Source organism: Maylandia zebra, linkage group LG5 (assembly GCF_041146795.1).
Source record: "Maylandia zebra isolate NMK-2024a linkage group LG5, Mzebra_GT3a, whole genome shotgun sequence".
Classification (NCBI taxonomy): Eukaryota; Metazoa; Chordata; class Actinopteri; order Cichliformes; family Cichlidae; genus Maylandia; species Maylandia zebra.
In genome coordinates this window covers 7,641,546-7,658,877 of record NC_135171.1, presented here as the reverse complement: position 1 = coordinate 7,658,877, position 17,332 = coordinate 7,641,546, and the positions used below count along the sequence as shown (strand labels likewise).

Below are 17,332 nucleotides of genomic sequence, written 5' to 3'. Positions count from 1 at the left end.
GCAGTTTGAGTTAGTTTTCTCTTCTGATTGTCTGAACTCAAATCTGTGGATTGGTTTGGCTTGTATGGGTGTGTTTCTCTCGGGTGCTTCTGGTACAGGGAGCCTGTTGTTGCATGGAGCGGATATTTACACCAAATACAGACAGGAAGTAGGTGTCATCACACGGTCACACTATAGGATTTTATCAGGGTTTTCAACTTTAACAATCACTTGCATTACAAGTGTAAATGTACATAATACCCACACTTTGGAGATGCACCTACAGATCCTGTAAAATCATAAAGCTGAAAGTTTCGTCTACTGAGGATTGCCTCATTCACCTATTCTGCTAATATTGCCATTCACAAAGGCCGAGCATATCATCTATTATTACAAACAGTTCTCCCATCTTAAAAACTACAGCATATATTGCACTAAATACAAAAGTGCCCAAAAACATCACTTTTTGGGCACTAAACTAACAAATGCATCTCTTTGACTTGAGCTCACGCTGTAATAGGAGCATTGTGAATTATTAAACCGGTCCTCAGCTCCTGGGTCTGTGTCATTCTCAGTGTGCTTTGCTGCCAGACACAAAGTGAAGCTCACAGACAGACCTGCCAACTCAAGCTAAAAGAACTTGAAAGCGCTTTGGTCCAGTTAGAGACTGAGCTCGCAGGCGGATGAATTCACAGAAAAAGGTTTCATAGAGGCTGAGAATACCAGCCGGTAGCATGAGTTTAATGGTGCTAACAAACGATTGTTTAAGAAATCCAGACTCAAGGTAGGGTGTTCCTTTGAAACAGCGGTTTCCATTTTTCCTTGCACATCCTGAATTTATGATAATGCCATCACTGAAAGAAATGGAGAGGATCATAGATAAAAACTTTTTTTCAATCCCGTAAGGCATATTCAAACATTTATAGTCTACTTTATCTCCTGATTGATTGGTGGCCTTGCAGAGGCCTTGAATAACATCTCAGCTTGGACCTCGTAGTGGTTGATGGTGGGAAGTGTGGTATTGCTGTCTGACTTCACCCATAGTCATATACTTATATCAGAGACTCCCTTAACCAGAAAACAACATGTCATCTTCACACTACAACGACAAGACTTAAATTTAAAGATGCAAACCTTATTGTGATTAACAACCTCTTCATCAGCGCTCTACCTGTCTGCAAACATTCACTGGAACTGTTGTTGAACACCCCGCTGCTGCTCAGTCAAGTATTGATATCCACTTTTATCTTCTTCCTCGGTATGAATGGTGAGGCTCACGATGAAAACATGTTTTATTGTTGCAATGATGTTTGCAGTTAGGCAGTTAAAGAGATAGTTTCCATTTTCACATTCCTGAATTACCACATTTTTCAAGTCCCAATCAAACACACATGTGCGAGGCACCATCCATCATTCAGAGTGGGAAAACGCATTCCTGTGTTTACTATAATTCTTTGGTTATTACTGCAAACATCAGTTCATTGGGTTCATCATGTAACCTCTGTATTGTGCTTAAATTAATAAGTAGGTCAGTTTATGAAGAAGCAGACAATAAGTCATCTCATAAACTTAGCAGAAAAATGCCAAACACGCACAGTTATACATGTGTTTATTGCGAGTTTTATGAACGTGCTATAACTCACATAAAACTGCTCCTGTACATACACAGCTGAGGCAAATGTTTCTGTGTGTTTTTGCATGTTGTTAATGGGATACAGACCGCACAGCCGCAGGTAGTGTTGGTGCATCCGTAAATGCCAGGCACGTGTTAGATTTCACGTTCTGCTCTCACCACTTCTCTCCTCAGTGTGTGTGTTTTACCTCAAACTGCACTATTCTGGTTCCGTACACAAGCTCATGATCCAGCTGTCGTTCTGCAGCTTTAACGAGCTTTAACAGGCTCGTCATCTTTTACGAGCCTGTCACTGCTTAAGGGGTTCAGTCGTTCTGCATTGTTCTTGTTGTTGTAGGTCTCTGCATGTCATTTTACACATGCACAAGTTTGTTCAAAAAAGTACATTTCCTACTTAATAACAACCTCACATCCATGCATGTGTGGAAGGTTTATGGCCATTTCAACCCTTTGAGGTCATCACTGAGCCAACGTGAAAGTTGCGGGGAAAAAGTCACTGCCCATAGAATCCTTTTTTTAAATTACCAAAATTTTTAGCAAAAAAATTTTTTAGCAAATGTTTACAACTTCTTACAAAAGTACTGGTTGTGTAGGTAATTCCCCCAATCATAATGGTTTGAATGATTTAACTTTTATCTTGGGAACTGGCAAGGCTCAAAGTTGTGGGATACAGCAGATAGTCAGGTGTCTTTCAAAATATCACCTCTGCTTTTTGGAGTTACTGAGCTGAACTTCTCTGTCACCATTGCTGACAGCAGCTTTAGGGAGATTTTTAAAAAAATATCTGACTATCAGTAGAGTCCAAGAAGTTTCTTCTTTTGGTGAGAGAAAGTTTTGTATTCTATTAGCTCTCAGTATTTAGTATTCTAAATAAGTTGTCTTTGTTTTGCACGTAAACTTGTCAAGTTAGCTGATAGTTAAACTGAATTTTGGTCCCAATATATATGGAGTATAGTTTACTAGTATTTTAATCAGAGAAGGTATTAGACTCTTTGAAATCCATGCTTACAGAACTGGACATAAAATAAATTGTTTTGATAATTGGTACTTTTATATTGAAATGTAAAGGTATCATATTATTCTGAATGACTGCAATTGTATGAAAAATCCTCTCTTTGTAACAATTTCTTCTGTTAAACAGTTACCTCATATTCTGTTTGAGGCCAATTAAGGATCTCTGCCTAAACTTAAAGTTATTTAATTTAATTAAACCTAATCAAACCTTGACTTTTTTAGATCACAAGAGTTGGATATTTAATTTTTCAGCAGTAGATTGTATTGGACATCTCCACAGTCTTCTCAATGGAGAATTAGTTTTAACTGGTGTGTTAAGTTAGAAAAATGCTTTTGTTCTTAACAAAAATCAGATCAAGGTATTGTTGATTTACCTTTTCTTTCATCGGATTTATATTTTTCAGTCTCTTCTGCCAAGGGTTTCCTCTTTTTACCCTATGCAGCTTGGCAAGAAAACACGATTGACCAAAACATGAACAAAGGCTATTACACAGTTTAGCTCTCCTCTGTTACCTCTGTGAATGACTTCACTGGTCACGAGTAATATCCAAAGCCATCCTTTGGGGCCAGTACAAGAACTGCAGATGAGGTGGAGGTTGGGATGGTGGATGGGCATGAAGCACACAGGATTTAATGTTGTCTGATCACCACCGTTACATTCACAGATTGACTTTTTATTATTAACGACCAAAAAAGCGTAACAATTTTTCAGTACTGAAAACCATAATCTTTCTATAAGTTTACCATACCATGCTGGCTCCTTGCAGATACTCCATCATCCAGATAATGACTGATTGTTAGACCTCTCTGCATTGAATCATACGTGTTATTAATCTCTGTCTCTCCACAGCAAGTCTTTTATCCTGTCTTCCTTCTCTCTCCCCAACCGGTCGCAGCAGATGGCCCCGCCCCTCCCTGAGCCTGGTTCTGCCGGAGGTTTCTTCCTGTTAAAAGGGTGTTTTTCCTTCCCAATGTCGCCAAAGTGCTGCTCATAGGGGGTCATATGATTGTTGGGTTTTTCTCTGTATGTATTATTGAGCCTTGAGGGGACTGTTGTTGGTGTTTGGCGCTGTATAAATGACATTGAATTGAATTGAATTGAATTGAATTGAATTGAATTGTTAGCGTTCCTTTTTGGTGATTTGGTTGAAAGAGACACACTTTGGAAGGCTGCCATTTGGATATTCTAGCGCAGAGACTCAAAATCTTGCGTGAGCTTTGGCTAAACTTCACCGGGTCTATTTCTCCAAAATCATAACTGTGAAGTTTGTATCTTCTGTTTACGAAAACACTTAATCTTCATAGAAAGCAAAAGCAAAGTAAGCAATAACAAAAAACAGAACAATTAGTAATGTTTACAGACATGTGCATATCATATTAAAATAGTACTTGAAAAAGCACGACCCTCGCTCTTATCCTGTTTAAGTCAGTTAAAAATGAGTAATTCTAGCCAAGATCACAATTTAAAATGTTTTCTAGCTCAAACTCTACAACACCAGACATTCTCAAAGGTGGACTCGCAAGGTTAACTTGCTCAGCACAGCGCCAACAAGGCTTCAGTCCAGTGGAGCAGAAGTGGAATTCCACATCTGCAATTATTGAACAACAGGGTGCAAAAGAAGGATTTGAGCTGGAATGGAGGAATGAGTGGGGGGAGTGGGCAAAAAGTCAGGCAAGGGTGAAAAGTAGGGAAAAAACTGATAAAGTACTGAGTCATAGCCAAATCCATTTTTCCATCTCTGTTTACTTCATTCTAAAGGAAACAGACGGGTATACAGGTAAATGAGATGATACACGACATGAAGGAGGTAAATATTAGAGAAAAAGAAAGGCATGGTAAATAAATGCAGGCATTTTAACTCTCAGCAAACTGGCATTCCTTAGTACAGGAGACAGCACACAATACAGTACGTCCTTAAGAGTCAATAATACGACGACTCTTCCATTCACACAAAATCATATTGGCACCTGACGATACACAATGGATGCACTTGGTATATCCTCAGCCCAGACTACTTGGAAACAGGCACAGAGTTTACAGTGGCATAAGGCAACACGTGGCAGATCTATCATGTATTTGTCCTTTTTGTTCATAAGTGGTACTGTAGAGTAGCTTCACATTCGTTTTTGGAACTCCAACAATAGAAACAAAGGGAAACACAAGTCCTAGCAGAGTAGCTGTGGACACACATCCCTCAGATGGGATGGAAAACAGAGAATTCACATACATGTGTGCAAACATGTGTTATAAGGCACTGTAGTAAAACATTATATGTAGTAAAAAAAAAAAGGAGTAAAGTTGGTGGTATATACACCTGGGTTTTTTAACATGTTATAGAAAACATACCCTGAATGACTGTCTCTCCCAAAGTCAACAACACAGATGAGGATGTCAAACCCCCTAAGTACATCTAATTCATAAAACATTTCCCCAAACAATTTCATTAATCTCAACAAAGATTAATATATGTTGTTGCAATATGCTTGAGTGTTTGCTGTTCATAAATTCATTCTTGTCTGTTTTGAATTTCTCAGTGAAAGGGTTTTGTCTGTTGACAGAATTTAAACCATGGTAGGGCCAGAAGACTCTCCCAAACTACAAGTACTGCTCCCTTTTCTCTGGTGGGGTACTTTTAACATTTGGTCTGCAATTCAAAAGGGAAAAAAGACACGTTTCAGTCACAGCGACAAGAAAAAAACCTCACATTTACAAAAACACCCAGAGGTCATAGGCTGTAAGTGAAACTACGAATCAGCACAACAGTATGTTTCAGTTTATTGTTAACTTTGCACCAATATTTGGACAGAAGGGGGAACAGGAGGTGTAGCAGAGGGTTGATATCTTATTTCTTAAAGAAAACGTCTGACCACATGAGTCCATATTTACAGAGACGGCTCAGAGACGGAGAGGGGGTCGGAAGAAGACAGTACACCTTGGTTCCCATTAAAAGTGATAAGGTGCAGATGTATTATTGAGAAAAAGGAAATCATCTACAAGAGGTCCAAATTGGAAGGTAAAGAGGTAACAGGAAATGAAGGGGGGATGGGGAGACAGTGGTGGGAGAGTCGGAAAGTCCTCGATAAAAAGGCGGGGGCTGATCAGTCAGGGAAACTAGTTTCACTCAACAACTCTGCCCTGAATTAGAGGAGAGAAGAAGACAGTCAGGATAAGACACATCAAGAACTCTCAGATTCCCACCATGTTAGAGAGCCAGAGGGATGACTGAGATGTTAGCCGACAGGTTTCAGAATCAGTGTTACATGGAAGCTGGCTAGCACTGTTCGGGTTAAAATAGAACATTTACCCTACAGAATGACTAATAAAGGTGGGCAGAAACATATAGAGTCAATGAACAGCTATACTGTTGTCTGGGGTGATGTGGAACTGCCTTAATCCTGCATTCTCTGCCACAAGAGACATACTCGAAGCTGCAAAAAAATAAAAGTCTTCCCTCCATAGAGGTGTCTGGGAAAAGGGCTTTCAGACTTGACCTCTGTAAACACTTGTCTGTTGGCTTTATAGGCCTAGTTGCTCATTTCCAGTCATATAGAAATGGGGAGATGTCACAGTCGCTACGACAGCAGAGCAGAGATGCTTGACATCCCATTGACATCTCATTTTATTTAGTACAAGTACAAAGAATTTCCTATAGACCTTCACCGTCCACCTGCCAAGTTTGAGAATAATAGAGCTCTCCACAAATAAGTCTCTTCTAAGAAGAGAAGCCATGTAACTGGGAAATGGGGCAACTGGGACCTATTCTAAGAAAAGTTAATGGCTTTTTTATGTGGAACAGTGATGGACCAACTCTTTTAGAAACATAAATGGGGGCAAAGTGATGTGGGAGCATGAAGGGAGAACTCAAGAGCCAATTTAGCAGCAGCTGAGTTTTAAAGGGTCTAATGTGGCAATAGTTGCAAGTATCTATTGTGCCTCACCTTCAATGAGTAGTCGGTGGGTTGAAGACCACCTGTTTTTTCTATATGCAATCAACCAAACAGTGGAGTTAAATATAACACTTCATCATGCTAAATTATATAAAGATAATAGTATGCTGACATCTTTTAGCTTCTCAGTAAGATTATTCATGTGTGTGAATAGCTTAGATCTTAGGCACTGGTTTAGTTATACAACAGCTTATGAGATGAGGGAGTGTATGAATCTGGAATGATGGTGTTAGTAAATGGAGCGTGATGATATGTGTCGATGACAGTCTCCTCTTTCTCCTCGTGTTAAGTATAATGGAAGAGCGATAATCAGCAGCAGTCATACTCATTACACATCTAAACAGACACCTTTAACTAACAATTCACCCTCCACTGCTGCAGTTCAGATTGTGTCTGCATGTGCGATCTTCATCAAGTCCTTGTGGTGTAAAAAAGGACTGTGTAGTTTTACCATATGTGAGAAATTTTCTCAGCTGTTAATAAGATGGTTGTCCAGGGGCTTCCTCACTTAGGAGGACACCAGACACGCCTGCTTCTTTACTGTCATTCATTATGTTTGTTTGAATAACACTCGACAGCTTAAATAAATAAATTAAGAACATAGAAATTCTTTGTTTTGTTTTGAATTCTATATAAAGATAGAAAAGGTTTGGTGGTTTAGAGCTCTAAACTGTGAGTTACAAAATTAAATCCTTTTTTTCTCATTTGCACACAGGGTCAGGCCTTGTCCCCTTACACACGTAACTGCAACAGTAGACTGTGAACATACGTGGCAATTTGGAGGTAAAACACCAATGCAGCTCCAACCAGGAAGCACAGGACATGCTAGTAAAAGTTCAGCAAGTTTTGCAGTACTTCCTCAGATAAGAAATGCCCTTTAATTTGCAGTGTAATTTGCTCCAAACGATGTTTTTCTGTACCGTGCTTAAATTTGTGTTCATCGTATCGCTGTACTTACCTCTTAAAGTACATTAAATCATGACAAGCAGGAGATGTCAACTCACAATACAAGCTTAACACTTTCTACGTATAAGTTTGTACTTCTTTAGGTTCATAGCCACATACATCCTACTGGTAGATAATATGCTCATATATGTACAACTTCATATGTCGTGTATTGCTGTGTAAGATAAGAAGTGTCTTTGAGCTAAATGATTGCATGTGTGTATGCATGATAGTCTTTTTGTTAGATTTACAAGGGGAAAAAAGAGGGTGGTGCCAAGCGTGTCCTCTGCTCTCTGTTTGGGTGACTGCTGGAAGGGGTTGGGGTTTACACGTACTCCCTTGCTGTGGAAGGCTGTGATTGGCGGTAATATTGCTGTCCTCGCATATCTTCTTTGGAGCAGGAGCAGCACAGCAAAGAGCCACCCAGAACAGTCAGACTGGCTGCTGCCCATCCGACAAACAAGGCTGAGCCAAACTCATACCTGCACAGGAAACAAGGCATAAACAAGGCATAAGGTGTAAATGCTGACATAAAAAGACATACACAAAATAAAGGATAAATGGATATTGAAGCGTGGGCGATAAAAAATGGATAAAAAATTTATTATTTTAATTATTAGATATTGAAGACTAACCATTAGCATACACATTAGTCATAAGAGGAGCTTTACAGCTGTAATACTTGATAAAAGTAACAACTACTAGTATTAAATGATTTGTTTTTCCTTTTTTTTCATAACTGGAAACTATTAGCATCGTACATTGATCATATTTCTAAGCCAAAATTATCAAATATTTGGAAATGATGTTGCTAAATTAATCAATGGTTTTTCCTTACCAACCAAATGTTTGCAGCTAACTAGCTATTATTGTTTATTTGTGATTTGTATCACCAACTGGTCATATTTTTCAGCCATTATTAGCAACTATTGGCGACAGATGTTGACTATTTTAGTAATAACTACAGTTTACAGCTAAACTCATCTTTTTAACAGCAACCAGTAACATTAGCTGATTTAGACGTATATGTCATACAGATATTAGCAGCTGAAAACAGTTGTGTCTGCAACTAGTCCTAATTATTTTTATTTGCCACATCTAGGTGGTTTTTGTAAACAGAACACGTTAAGTTTAACAGTAATTTGACTGCAGAATCTTTGTCACTGGCTGTAGTTCCAGTTTATCACATCATGTTAATTGTCCCTCAAACCTTTGAGATGAAGTCTGCTTACTTATGCCTGTTTCTTCTATGTACAACAAAACCTCTTGACTAGTCTAAAATATGACATTTTCAAATATACAAACAAACAAAAAAATAAGAAGACTGAGCACAAATACAACAGCGTGATAACTGAAAACAGTGTTAGACCAATGAAAACAGTATCACTGTCAGGTATCTTTTATTCAGGCTATTTAGTGTTTCCCACCTCTGCATTTTTTCTTTTCAACAACATTTTAAAGAAATATTAAACTATTGCAAACATTGCAATCTCATTATATGATATTGTGATATTTATTCGAGATCTGATACTTCCAGGTTTTGAATACACTGACAGTATTGTAGCAGTCGCAACTTGATTATGGTGTTTTTTGCTCTTTAATGAAGAGATTAAACCCTCAGCTCAAACAGAAAGGAGTGTATCACAATATGATTCACATACCTGGCATTGGGTGGTGTGTTTGGGTTAAAGAACTGATAGGACACCTGAGTGGCATACCAGGACACAGAAACCAGTGTGCATAAACCTGTGGAGGGAGAAACAGGTGAGGACCATGCTACCTGCAGAACTTTTCTGATGACACTACAGGAACTGGAGTAGAGGGAGCGGGCAAGGTGCTTTGCAGAGTGGTCTGGCAGAAATCACCTCTTTCTGAATGTCAGTGAGACAAAGGAATTTTTTTCTTCTAGGGGAAAAAAATACAACTAAGCCCAGGAAATGTCTCATGGGTGAGGAGGTTGAAACAACGGATAGCTACAGGTTCTTAGGTGTTCACCTGAAGGAAAGACTGGAATGAAGGTGTGTGTGTGGAGAGAGATGCACATACACAGCTTACATACACAGAAATTTCTGTCATTTTTTTCCTAACGTTTTATTTTATCTTATCTGTCAGTTTACTACACTAATTAATTCTGTTGCTACAACAACACCAATGGCTTGGCTTAGTAAATACTTGTTTAGTTTAATTTCTTTCCTTGGGATTGTGGTCTGAGGTCAAGAGCTAATGCCTCGAAAATGACCACTTCCTGTTTACAGCAGGGACTCTAATTACCCAGAAGACCCCTACTGCAAGAAAAATGCCAGACCACTCTTGCTAAATGCATTGAATGCCAGAAATACAGCGTCTTTTTATGCTGGTAAATGAAGCAAAACAACAGTTGCACCTGCAAGCAGAAAGAGTGCTCCTCCAGTCATAGCGATGCGGGACTTGGTGGCTGGGTTGTTATCTCCCACCTTGGTACACTTCATGCCCACCACGCTGACAATGATCCCAATAAAGCCCAGCAGTACTGACACCACCATAAGGGCCCGGCATGTCTGGATGTGGACTAGAGAAAAAAGAGGGGAGGAAAGAGATAAAACATGAAGTAGAGGATGTAGAAGTGGTGAGGAGATGAGAAAACAGAAAAGAAAAGAGTCTTTCAGCCCATCATTTGGAAAGACACAAATATTTCTAAACATGAAAGCGAAAACTGAGGGGAATGAAGCTATACATGCCATGCAGGGTTGATGGGAGACCACATGCATTTGTGACAGACAGATCATTAGGGAGAGTCCACCACTGTCCTACTTTTCCAAGCAGGGTAGTTCCAGAGGTGACTTTACTGGCCAAACTCTGGAACCGTAAATGATCCTTCAAATCTTCTCCACATCGTTCCACTGTGGTTTTGCCGTCTCTAAAATCGAATCCTCTACCCACACAGGCCTCAGCACACACATAACTTAGTGGGAGGAACATATTTACACATATTTACTCACATATGTGTAAGAGCACAATATGAGCACAGACACATTGACTGTAGGTGGAACAGACTGAGATGAAAGTCTCTCTCTGGCTCACACTGACTGTAGGAGGCCCCACTTTACATGTTTCAAACAGTGGGATTAGTGTGGCTTTGTCACAAAGAAAGATTGTTTTCGCGGGGCCGTCACCACAGCGATGTGAGTGTACTGCCTCAACAACAGCCACTCAAAGACACGTTAAAGGCAAAGCAATGCTGAGCGCCTAATAATACCGTCAAAATACTGATGGAGCGTGCCTTATTTACAGCAAGCGAGGGGATTGTTGAAATCCCAGCGGCGGTAGAAAACATGGAAATTCCAGCATCTCGATTGTGATATCTGACAAAGCTGACAAATATGGTAATTAAAGTAAACAGGGGGATTTCTCATAGAGGTTTCACAGCCAAGATCACAGGCATCACTTTCAAAAAACGGCAGCCGGTGTTGTGTTTGCATGTCCCAGGAAACACGCTGAACAGAAAACAATTCAATAGAGTCAGCAAACTCATTTTTTTAGTGTTGCCCCTTTGTTAGCTTTTACAGCTCCAGGACACATTAAAAAAAATCCCATTATGCACTCATTATATTCCAGGACCTTTGAAATATATCATTTTATTTATCTCCTGAAAACATTGTGGATGTTACTAGGTAAGAAGAAGAAGAAGAAGAAGAAGAAGAAGAAGAAGAAGAAGAAGAAGGAGCACTGTTGGTTATTACTAAATAATAACTTGGTAGTTTTTTTTATTGTGCACCAACAATATAATGGTAATTTATAATAGTAGGTCAGTGGTACATGTGAGGACATTGTCTGGTGGTAGCTGTAAAGTGTCTGCTGACGATATTGGTTTGTAAATGTTTACTAAGTATTTAGTTTCCTTTTATTCTTAGACAGTCTTGACTTGCTTTGGTTCACCATACGGCCAAAGTCAGGGGTGTTGGTCTCACTATTCCCACAGCACTGACACTGAATCTTCAAAGCGCACGTGCCTAAAGCATCAATATTTGATCCCCCAGGAATGAGAACAGGTCAGAAATTAAACCTTTATCATAAAATTGTTGATTATGGTATAGCATAAAAAAATGTAAATGCAAGGATTTAATTGTTATATAATTGTCATAATCTCTAGCACATTAAGGCAACTGTTGCTGTGATTTGTCGCTCTATAAATAAAACTGAAGTGAATCAGCTGCAGTACGATACACAATACAATACAATATACCACATGTTAAAATTAATTCCATTTTTTTATTATACAAACTATAATGTTATAGATAAACATAATGTAGAACTTTAATAATGACTTGTAAATATTATCAGTTATCATTTCAGTATTTCTTAACAGTAACATTAACATTGACATTTTAAATGTGCCCTTATTACACTGTGGTTAACATTGTAAGTTCTTACTGAATAGTTTGGTGTGTAGTAAGGATTTCAAGAACTGTATCAGAAAAAGTGTTTGTTGACTTGTTCTACTGTTAACAAATGCTCAAGTAGAGATGTTCCTTGCTCTGTGACTCAAGTAGCAAAAAACTAATTCCTCCTACGAGCAACTTTTGCCACTGAGCAGCCAACACTGTCTTTCAGGGCATTGATCTTTGGGACTAAAAAAAGTGCATGTTTAAAATTGCCAGTCAGATCTGATTAAATAAATGTCTTTTCCCAAAACAAGGTATTAATTTTTTTCTTTGCTGCAGTGCTTCTATGATTTTTACCAATATCCGATTCTCTGAGTTCTGTACCCCATTCGCTGAATGAACTGTAAGTTCAAAAAGAGCAGTCGAGTATCAGCCTGAGATGAAAGCTAAAGTCACCGTTTGTCATTGTGACAGAAATACACACACCATCATTCATGGTGCGGCAGTGAAGCAGCATTTCAAAAGCTGATCTGAAGGGACTTGAAGGGGGAACAATCTTTGAAGTCTGATTTATGGCTCCATTGCTCCTTTTGATGGAGTATCTGAATGGTCTTCCAGAGAGAGGGATTTGGAAATTTTTTGCTGTTGTTTTTCATTCACTGTAGACATTCCTGGTGTGTGGGGGTTTAGGCTAATGACTCCACTGACCGGTTTTCCTTGGTGAGACTAGAAGAAGGGATTGAAAGTGAGAAAGAGAGTTGGTTGAAGGCTGGCTCACCCACCCACTAGGTTCTCTTTTTCCACTGCTAAGATTGGCAGTACCAGCCACAACCTTTCAGTGTGTGTGTGTGTGTGTGTGTGTGTGTGTGTGTGTGTGTGTGTGTGTGTGTGTGTGTGTGCTCTGTAAGGTCCCATTGTGAGGTCACTTGAGTCTATTTTGTACAGACTGGCTCTCTGCCTGCTCGGTGCCTTACACTTACAGTTTAGTCCTCCAATGCAATTTCAACTCAAAGAATAAACTTCTGTTTCTCTTGACCCTTTAGTCATTTCTTTTCAGTGTATACCAGTTAAAGGACCCATATTAACTTGTCAAAGCCAACTCAATAGTGTGAATGCCTACAGCATTCACACAATGCTGTGTGAATGCTGTGCAATTCACACAGCATTTGAAGCATTTGTTGTAGGTAAATATCAATATTAGTGTCTGTGTGAGTCCACACACACTGCAAACCCTCATTGGCTGTTTTGGATGCATACTAAATATTTGAAATATTTGTCCTATAAAACCATTTTTACCATGTCTGACTCTCAGCTTGTTTTTTATTCTAAACAGTGTGAACCTGTGTAAACCATGATATTTTTTACTCAGTATAGATTACTGTAGCTTAAGACAACTGCTAATTACATCTGCATGACTTATCTGATACCACCCTTAAATGTGCATACAAGTTAAGCATAAGGTGTGAAGGGCAGAAGCAAGACCCCAGCTCAGATCAGAGGAGGCATCAATGACAACCCTTGTGAGTAAGTCAGATAAAGTATCAAAAGAAGAGCTAGCATGGAGGTGGGTTGCAAAGTAGCTTGCTTTGCAGAATTTTAATTCCGTTCCATTCAATTGTATTTATATAGCACCAGATCCCAATAACAGATGTCTTAAGTTGCTTATTATTGTAAGGTAAATACCCTACAATAATACAGAGAAACCCCAACTATCAGACAGCCACCTATGAGCAATCACTTTGATGACAGTGGGAAGGAAAAACAGTTTAAAAGGAGGAAACCTCCGGCAGAACCAGGCTCAGGGACGTGCGGGGCCATCTGCCACGACCAGTTGGGGGTGTGTTAGGTTGAAGCAGCTCTCATAGGATTTTCCAAATGGATGTGTAGAATGGTATCAGCTGAGCCATCAGCTGATGTGGGCTGATGTAGTAATCAGCTGATTTGCCAGAATCGCTACCGAGCTGAGCTGACTTTGTGGCTTACCAGAACTTACACAAACAGAAAGTGAAAAGGAAAGTAGCTCCCACCTGGATGTCAAACTAGTGTCCTGACTGACAGTTTTATTATGGACATTTTAGCCTTTTTACAACACATGTATTTGTGTTTTTAAAGACATAGGTCAAGAATCGTGGAGTAGGCAAAGCATGGGGACAAAGACTGACAGATGGGTATAAATGTCAAATAGTTTGGAGGGACACGTTGTTGGCTTTGATCTTAAAAGAAATACAAGAATCTAATACAAGAACATTTCTACCTAACTGGCCATAGATAAAGTAGGTTTGACTGACCAAATGTGCATACATTTCAAGATGTATTGTATAATAGAAACTATTTTACTATGAATAGTGTCTTCAGAAACTCATTGTCAAGTTCGATTTATAAAGCAGACTTAACCTTTTACATGAATGTCTGGCATCCACAGGAAACATCTATGCCTTTTATGTCAAATGTGCAAGAGGTTGCTATTTAGTGCGACACACAGATTGGCAGAGGCAGGTCAATGTCACGCTCAGATTTTACTGGATGCAAAGAGCTGTCCTTTCAGCACCACCATCCTCCTTCACCTCATCTGGCAAATAACAGCCATCTGTTATTTTGACCACTGTCTTCTTCTTGAGCAAAATGCTCAGTAAACCTGCAGCACTTTCCACCACATTTGCTTGGCCACATCAGCACAGTCTAGTGAACAATTATACCCGCCGTCACATGCTGCTCCTGCTGCGAACATACCCAGGCGAGAGGAGCTCCTTCAGACCTATTTGTGCCTGATCAAACCAATACCCGAGATTCCGACCTGATCCGGGACATGTGATTAAATCAGTTCTGTTTCGTAATGTGTCTGGGGGAAAATCTAAACAAAGCAGAGATTGTTCAAGAATGTTTTATTCTGTAACAATTGGGTATGTTATCCTAGTCCTAACCCTGCCCCCTGTTTTCTAGATGAATTTCTGGTAATTTGTTAACATCTATAGAGTTTTATAAATGTATCACCTGTTTATATGATTTAAATGGAAAAGCTTGGAACATAAAATCTGTCATGCCAAATGACTGTGTAGTCTTTATTTGAAAGGTAACATCTTCTAGTTTCGGAATAATTGTCCATCTAGCAAAATCCAACAATAACTCGAGGAGACTCGATGGATGTTAAGAGGTTAACGGACAAGTGGAACAATGTGCTCGTGTGGGGACGATAGAGCACATTCTGGGAATATCTCTGGACTTTAGCTCAACAACTACCCTTTTCTTCTCCTAACAGCCTCTATTCATGCCCAAAGACAATACACTGTTCTTATTGCTGCAAGGAACCAAAGGAGATGGGAGATCAGCTCGGACGCCCCATCACAACGATCGCCATCAGAAAGTGTGTTGATAGGAGGACTCACAGAACCGCCAAAATGTTTGCAAAGTGCCTCATTTGTTGTTCCAAGGAAAGCGTGCCACAGCAGTAACCACAGAGAAAAACAAATGAATTGTATTGTGAAAGTGCCTTCTGACCAAGCCTCCCCCCCTTAACACCCGCTAGTCTTTCATTAGAATCTCTAATAGGATAATTTAAGCAGACAGTAGATGGATGGATTCATATAATCTGTGTGCCTTTAATTATGACTCACTAGGTCCAGCTCACAGATTGGAGATGACAGGAGACTCGTATTCTGAGCTAATTTACGTCCGAACCCCACATTCCGAACCCCCTCCTACTCATCACACTCTACGCATGGTGTTTTGGAGTTCTAATAAAGAAACTAAGCTGTAATAAAGATGTGAACAGCAGCATTTGAAGTAAGATTTATAGCTTGCATGTTTATTGCATCCCAGTTAGCATTTAGCACTCAGGGAGTTGTTTTTCTTCTGTTTTTGCTGCTGATTAATGGCAAGAGTCGGCACACATGAATGGGCCATACTATAATAACTGTGTACCGTAGTATATAATAACTATAATACATGTGTAGTGTACCACAAAAGATGTTTCTTGGGAAAATTTTGTATAACAAAGCAGAACAAAAGGTTGACAAATGTTACGGTAATTAAAAATATAAAATAAAAGAAGGAAAGTAGTTTGAAAGAAAGGAAGGAGTGTGATTGAAAAGTGAAAAAAGTTTATCAGCACATTAGCAGTTTAATTGAATTTTACTCTTCGTCATCTGAGTAATTGTACATTGAATATAACTTCACAGTAACTTCACATCCAACAGAATCAAACCTGAAAATCCTTTACAATGAACCTGCACTCCAAACAGAAGTGATACCTAACATGGATTTCTTTAAAGACAAGGACATCACCGTGAGTAGGAAAAGGGCACTGCTACAAGTTAGAGATCCTTGGGTTTTAGGAGCAAATTCAAATGTGGTACTCACTGTCCAGCGAGAGCATGGAGTCAAAGATCTTGCACTGCACCTGTCCCGTACTCTGTGAGGCACAGCTCATCCACAGCCCCTCGTACAGACCCACAGCCGTGATGATGGCATCGCCGGCGTACGATGACTGCTTCCACTGGGGCAAGGCAGTTGTGGAGATGATGCCAATCCAGCCACCCAACGCCAGAAAGTAACCCAACAACTGTAGACCTGAGTTAGCCATTCTTCTCTAACACTGTCTCTCTGTTTTCTGTCTTGTCTTGTTCTTTCTCTCCCTGCTTGACTCGCAACAGCTTCTAACTCCTCCTAATGCGTCGCCCTTTCTTTGAGCGGTCTCTGTGGGCACACTTGCTACTTGTCTTGCTTTTCTTGCCACTATCTGGTCCCTCTGAGCATCTCCTTGTGCTCCTCTGCTCCAATTCGCATTTGTAGAACTCTCTTCTGTCTCCTTGTCTCTAATGCTCTCTTTTTCCTCTCCACGTCCTTGCCTGGTTTTTCTGCCCCTCAGTGAAGACAACGAGCTGATCTCTTCAGATCAGGAATCTCTCGTCTGATTTCTTGATCCCTGTGAGGTTCAGTCAAAGTGAAGAAAGAACTGGTCAGCAGTTCAGTTCATCAAGCATTGCCGCTGGGCTGCCTCACACTCTGCATGACTTCCTCCAGTCTCTCTCTCTCTGTCTTTCTCTCGGTTGCTTGCTAACTTTCGCTCCACTACAGTCTTTCTATCTACTCCAGGCTCATGTGGCACAATGAGGGGTAGAAGGAAAAAATGGGAAAAAAGAAAAAAGAAACATGTGGACACAACAAGCTGACCATGGAGGGATGAATAAATGGGTTGGTTTCTGATTGGACTGTGTTGTAGCAACGCCTACTGGGAGGGAGGAGGAAAGGGTTGATAGAGGAGAGTAAGAGCCATTTCAAACAGAGAGGGAAAGGAAAAGCAAAAAGATCTGGCTTTGGAGGGAAAGCACCATAGGTGGAGACAGAATTAGGCAATTCTTATAAGACTGTGCTAATCCAACCGGGGAATTCCAAAGAATTAGCACATGGTACATGTGCTGATTCTTTCAAAGTCTACCCCCTCCGTTGGAGGTGT

General features: G+C 39.9%; 1 protein-coding gene across 2 annotated transcripts; it reads right to left on the bottom strand.

The window, feature by feature from the left end:
* Nucleotides 1-4,352: 4,352 nt before the first annotated feature.
* Nucleotides 4,353-17,016, bottom strand: cldn19 (claudin 19). 2 transcript variants are annotated; one of them, XM_004559883.3, is made up of 5 exons: nucleotides 16,237-17,016; nucleotides 9,903-10,067; nucleotides 9,181-9,265; nucleotides 7,855-8,001; nucleotides 4,353-5,762 (listed from the first exon to the last, which is right to left on the bottom strand). In XM_004559883.3, exons 1-5 carry the CDS (start codon nucleotides 16,457-16,459, stop codon nucleotides 5,726-5,728), a joined length of 657 nt encoding a protein of 218 aa, XP_004559940.1. In that variant the 5' UTR covers nucleotides 16,460-17,016; the 3' UTR covers nucleotides 4,353-5,725. The 2 variants fall into 2 exon arrangements, with proteins under 2 accessions (XP_004559940.1, XP_004559939.1); XM_004559882.3 differs by having other exon boundaries at nucleotides 4,353-5,271; nucleotides 16,237-17,015.
* Nucleotides 17,017-17,332: the final 316 nt, after the last annotated feature.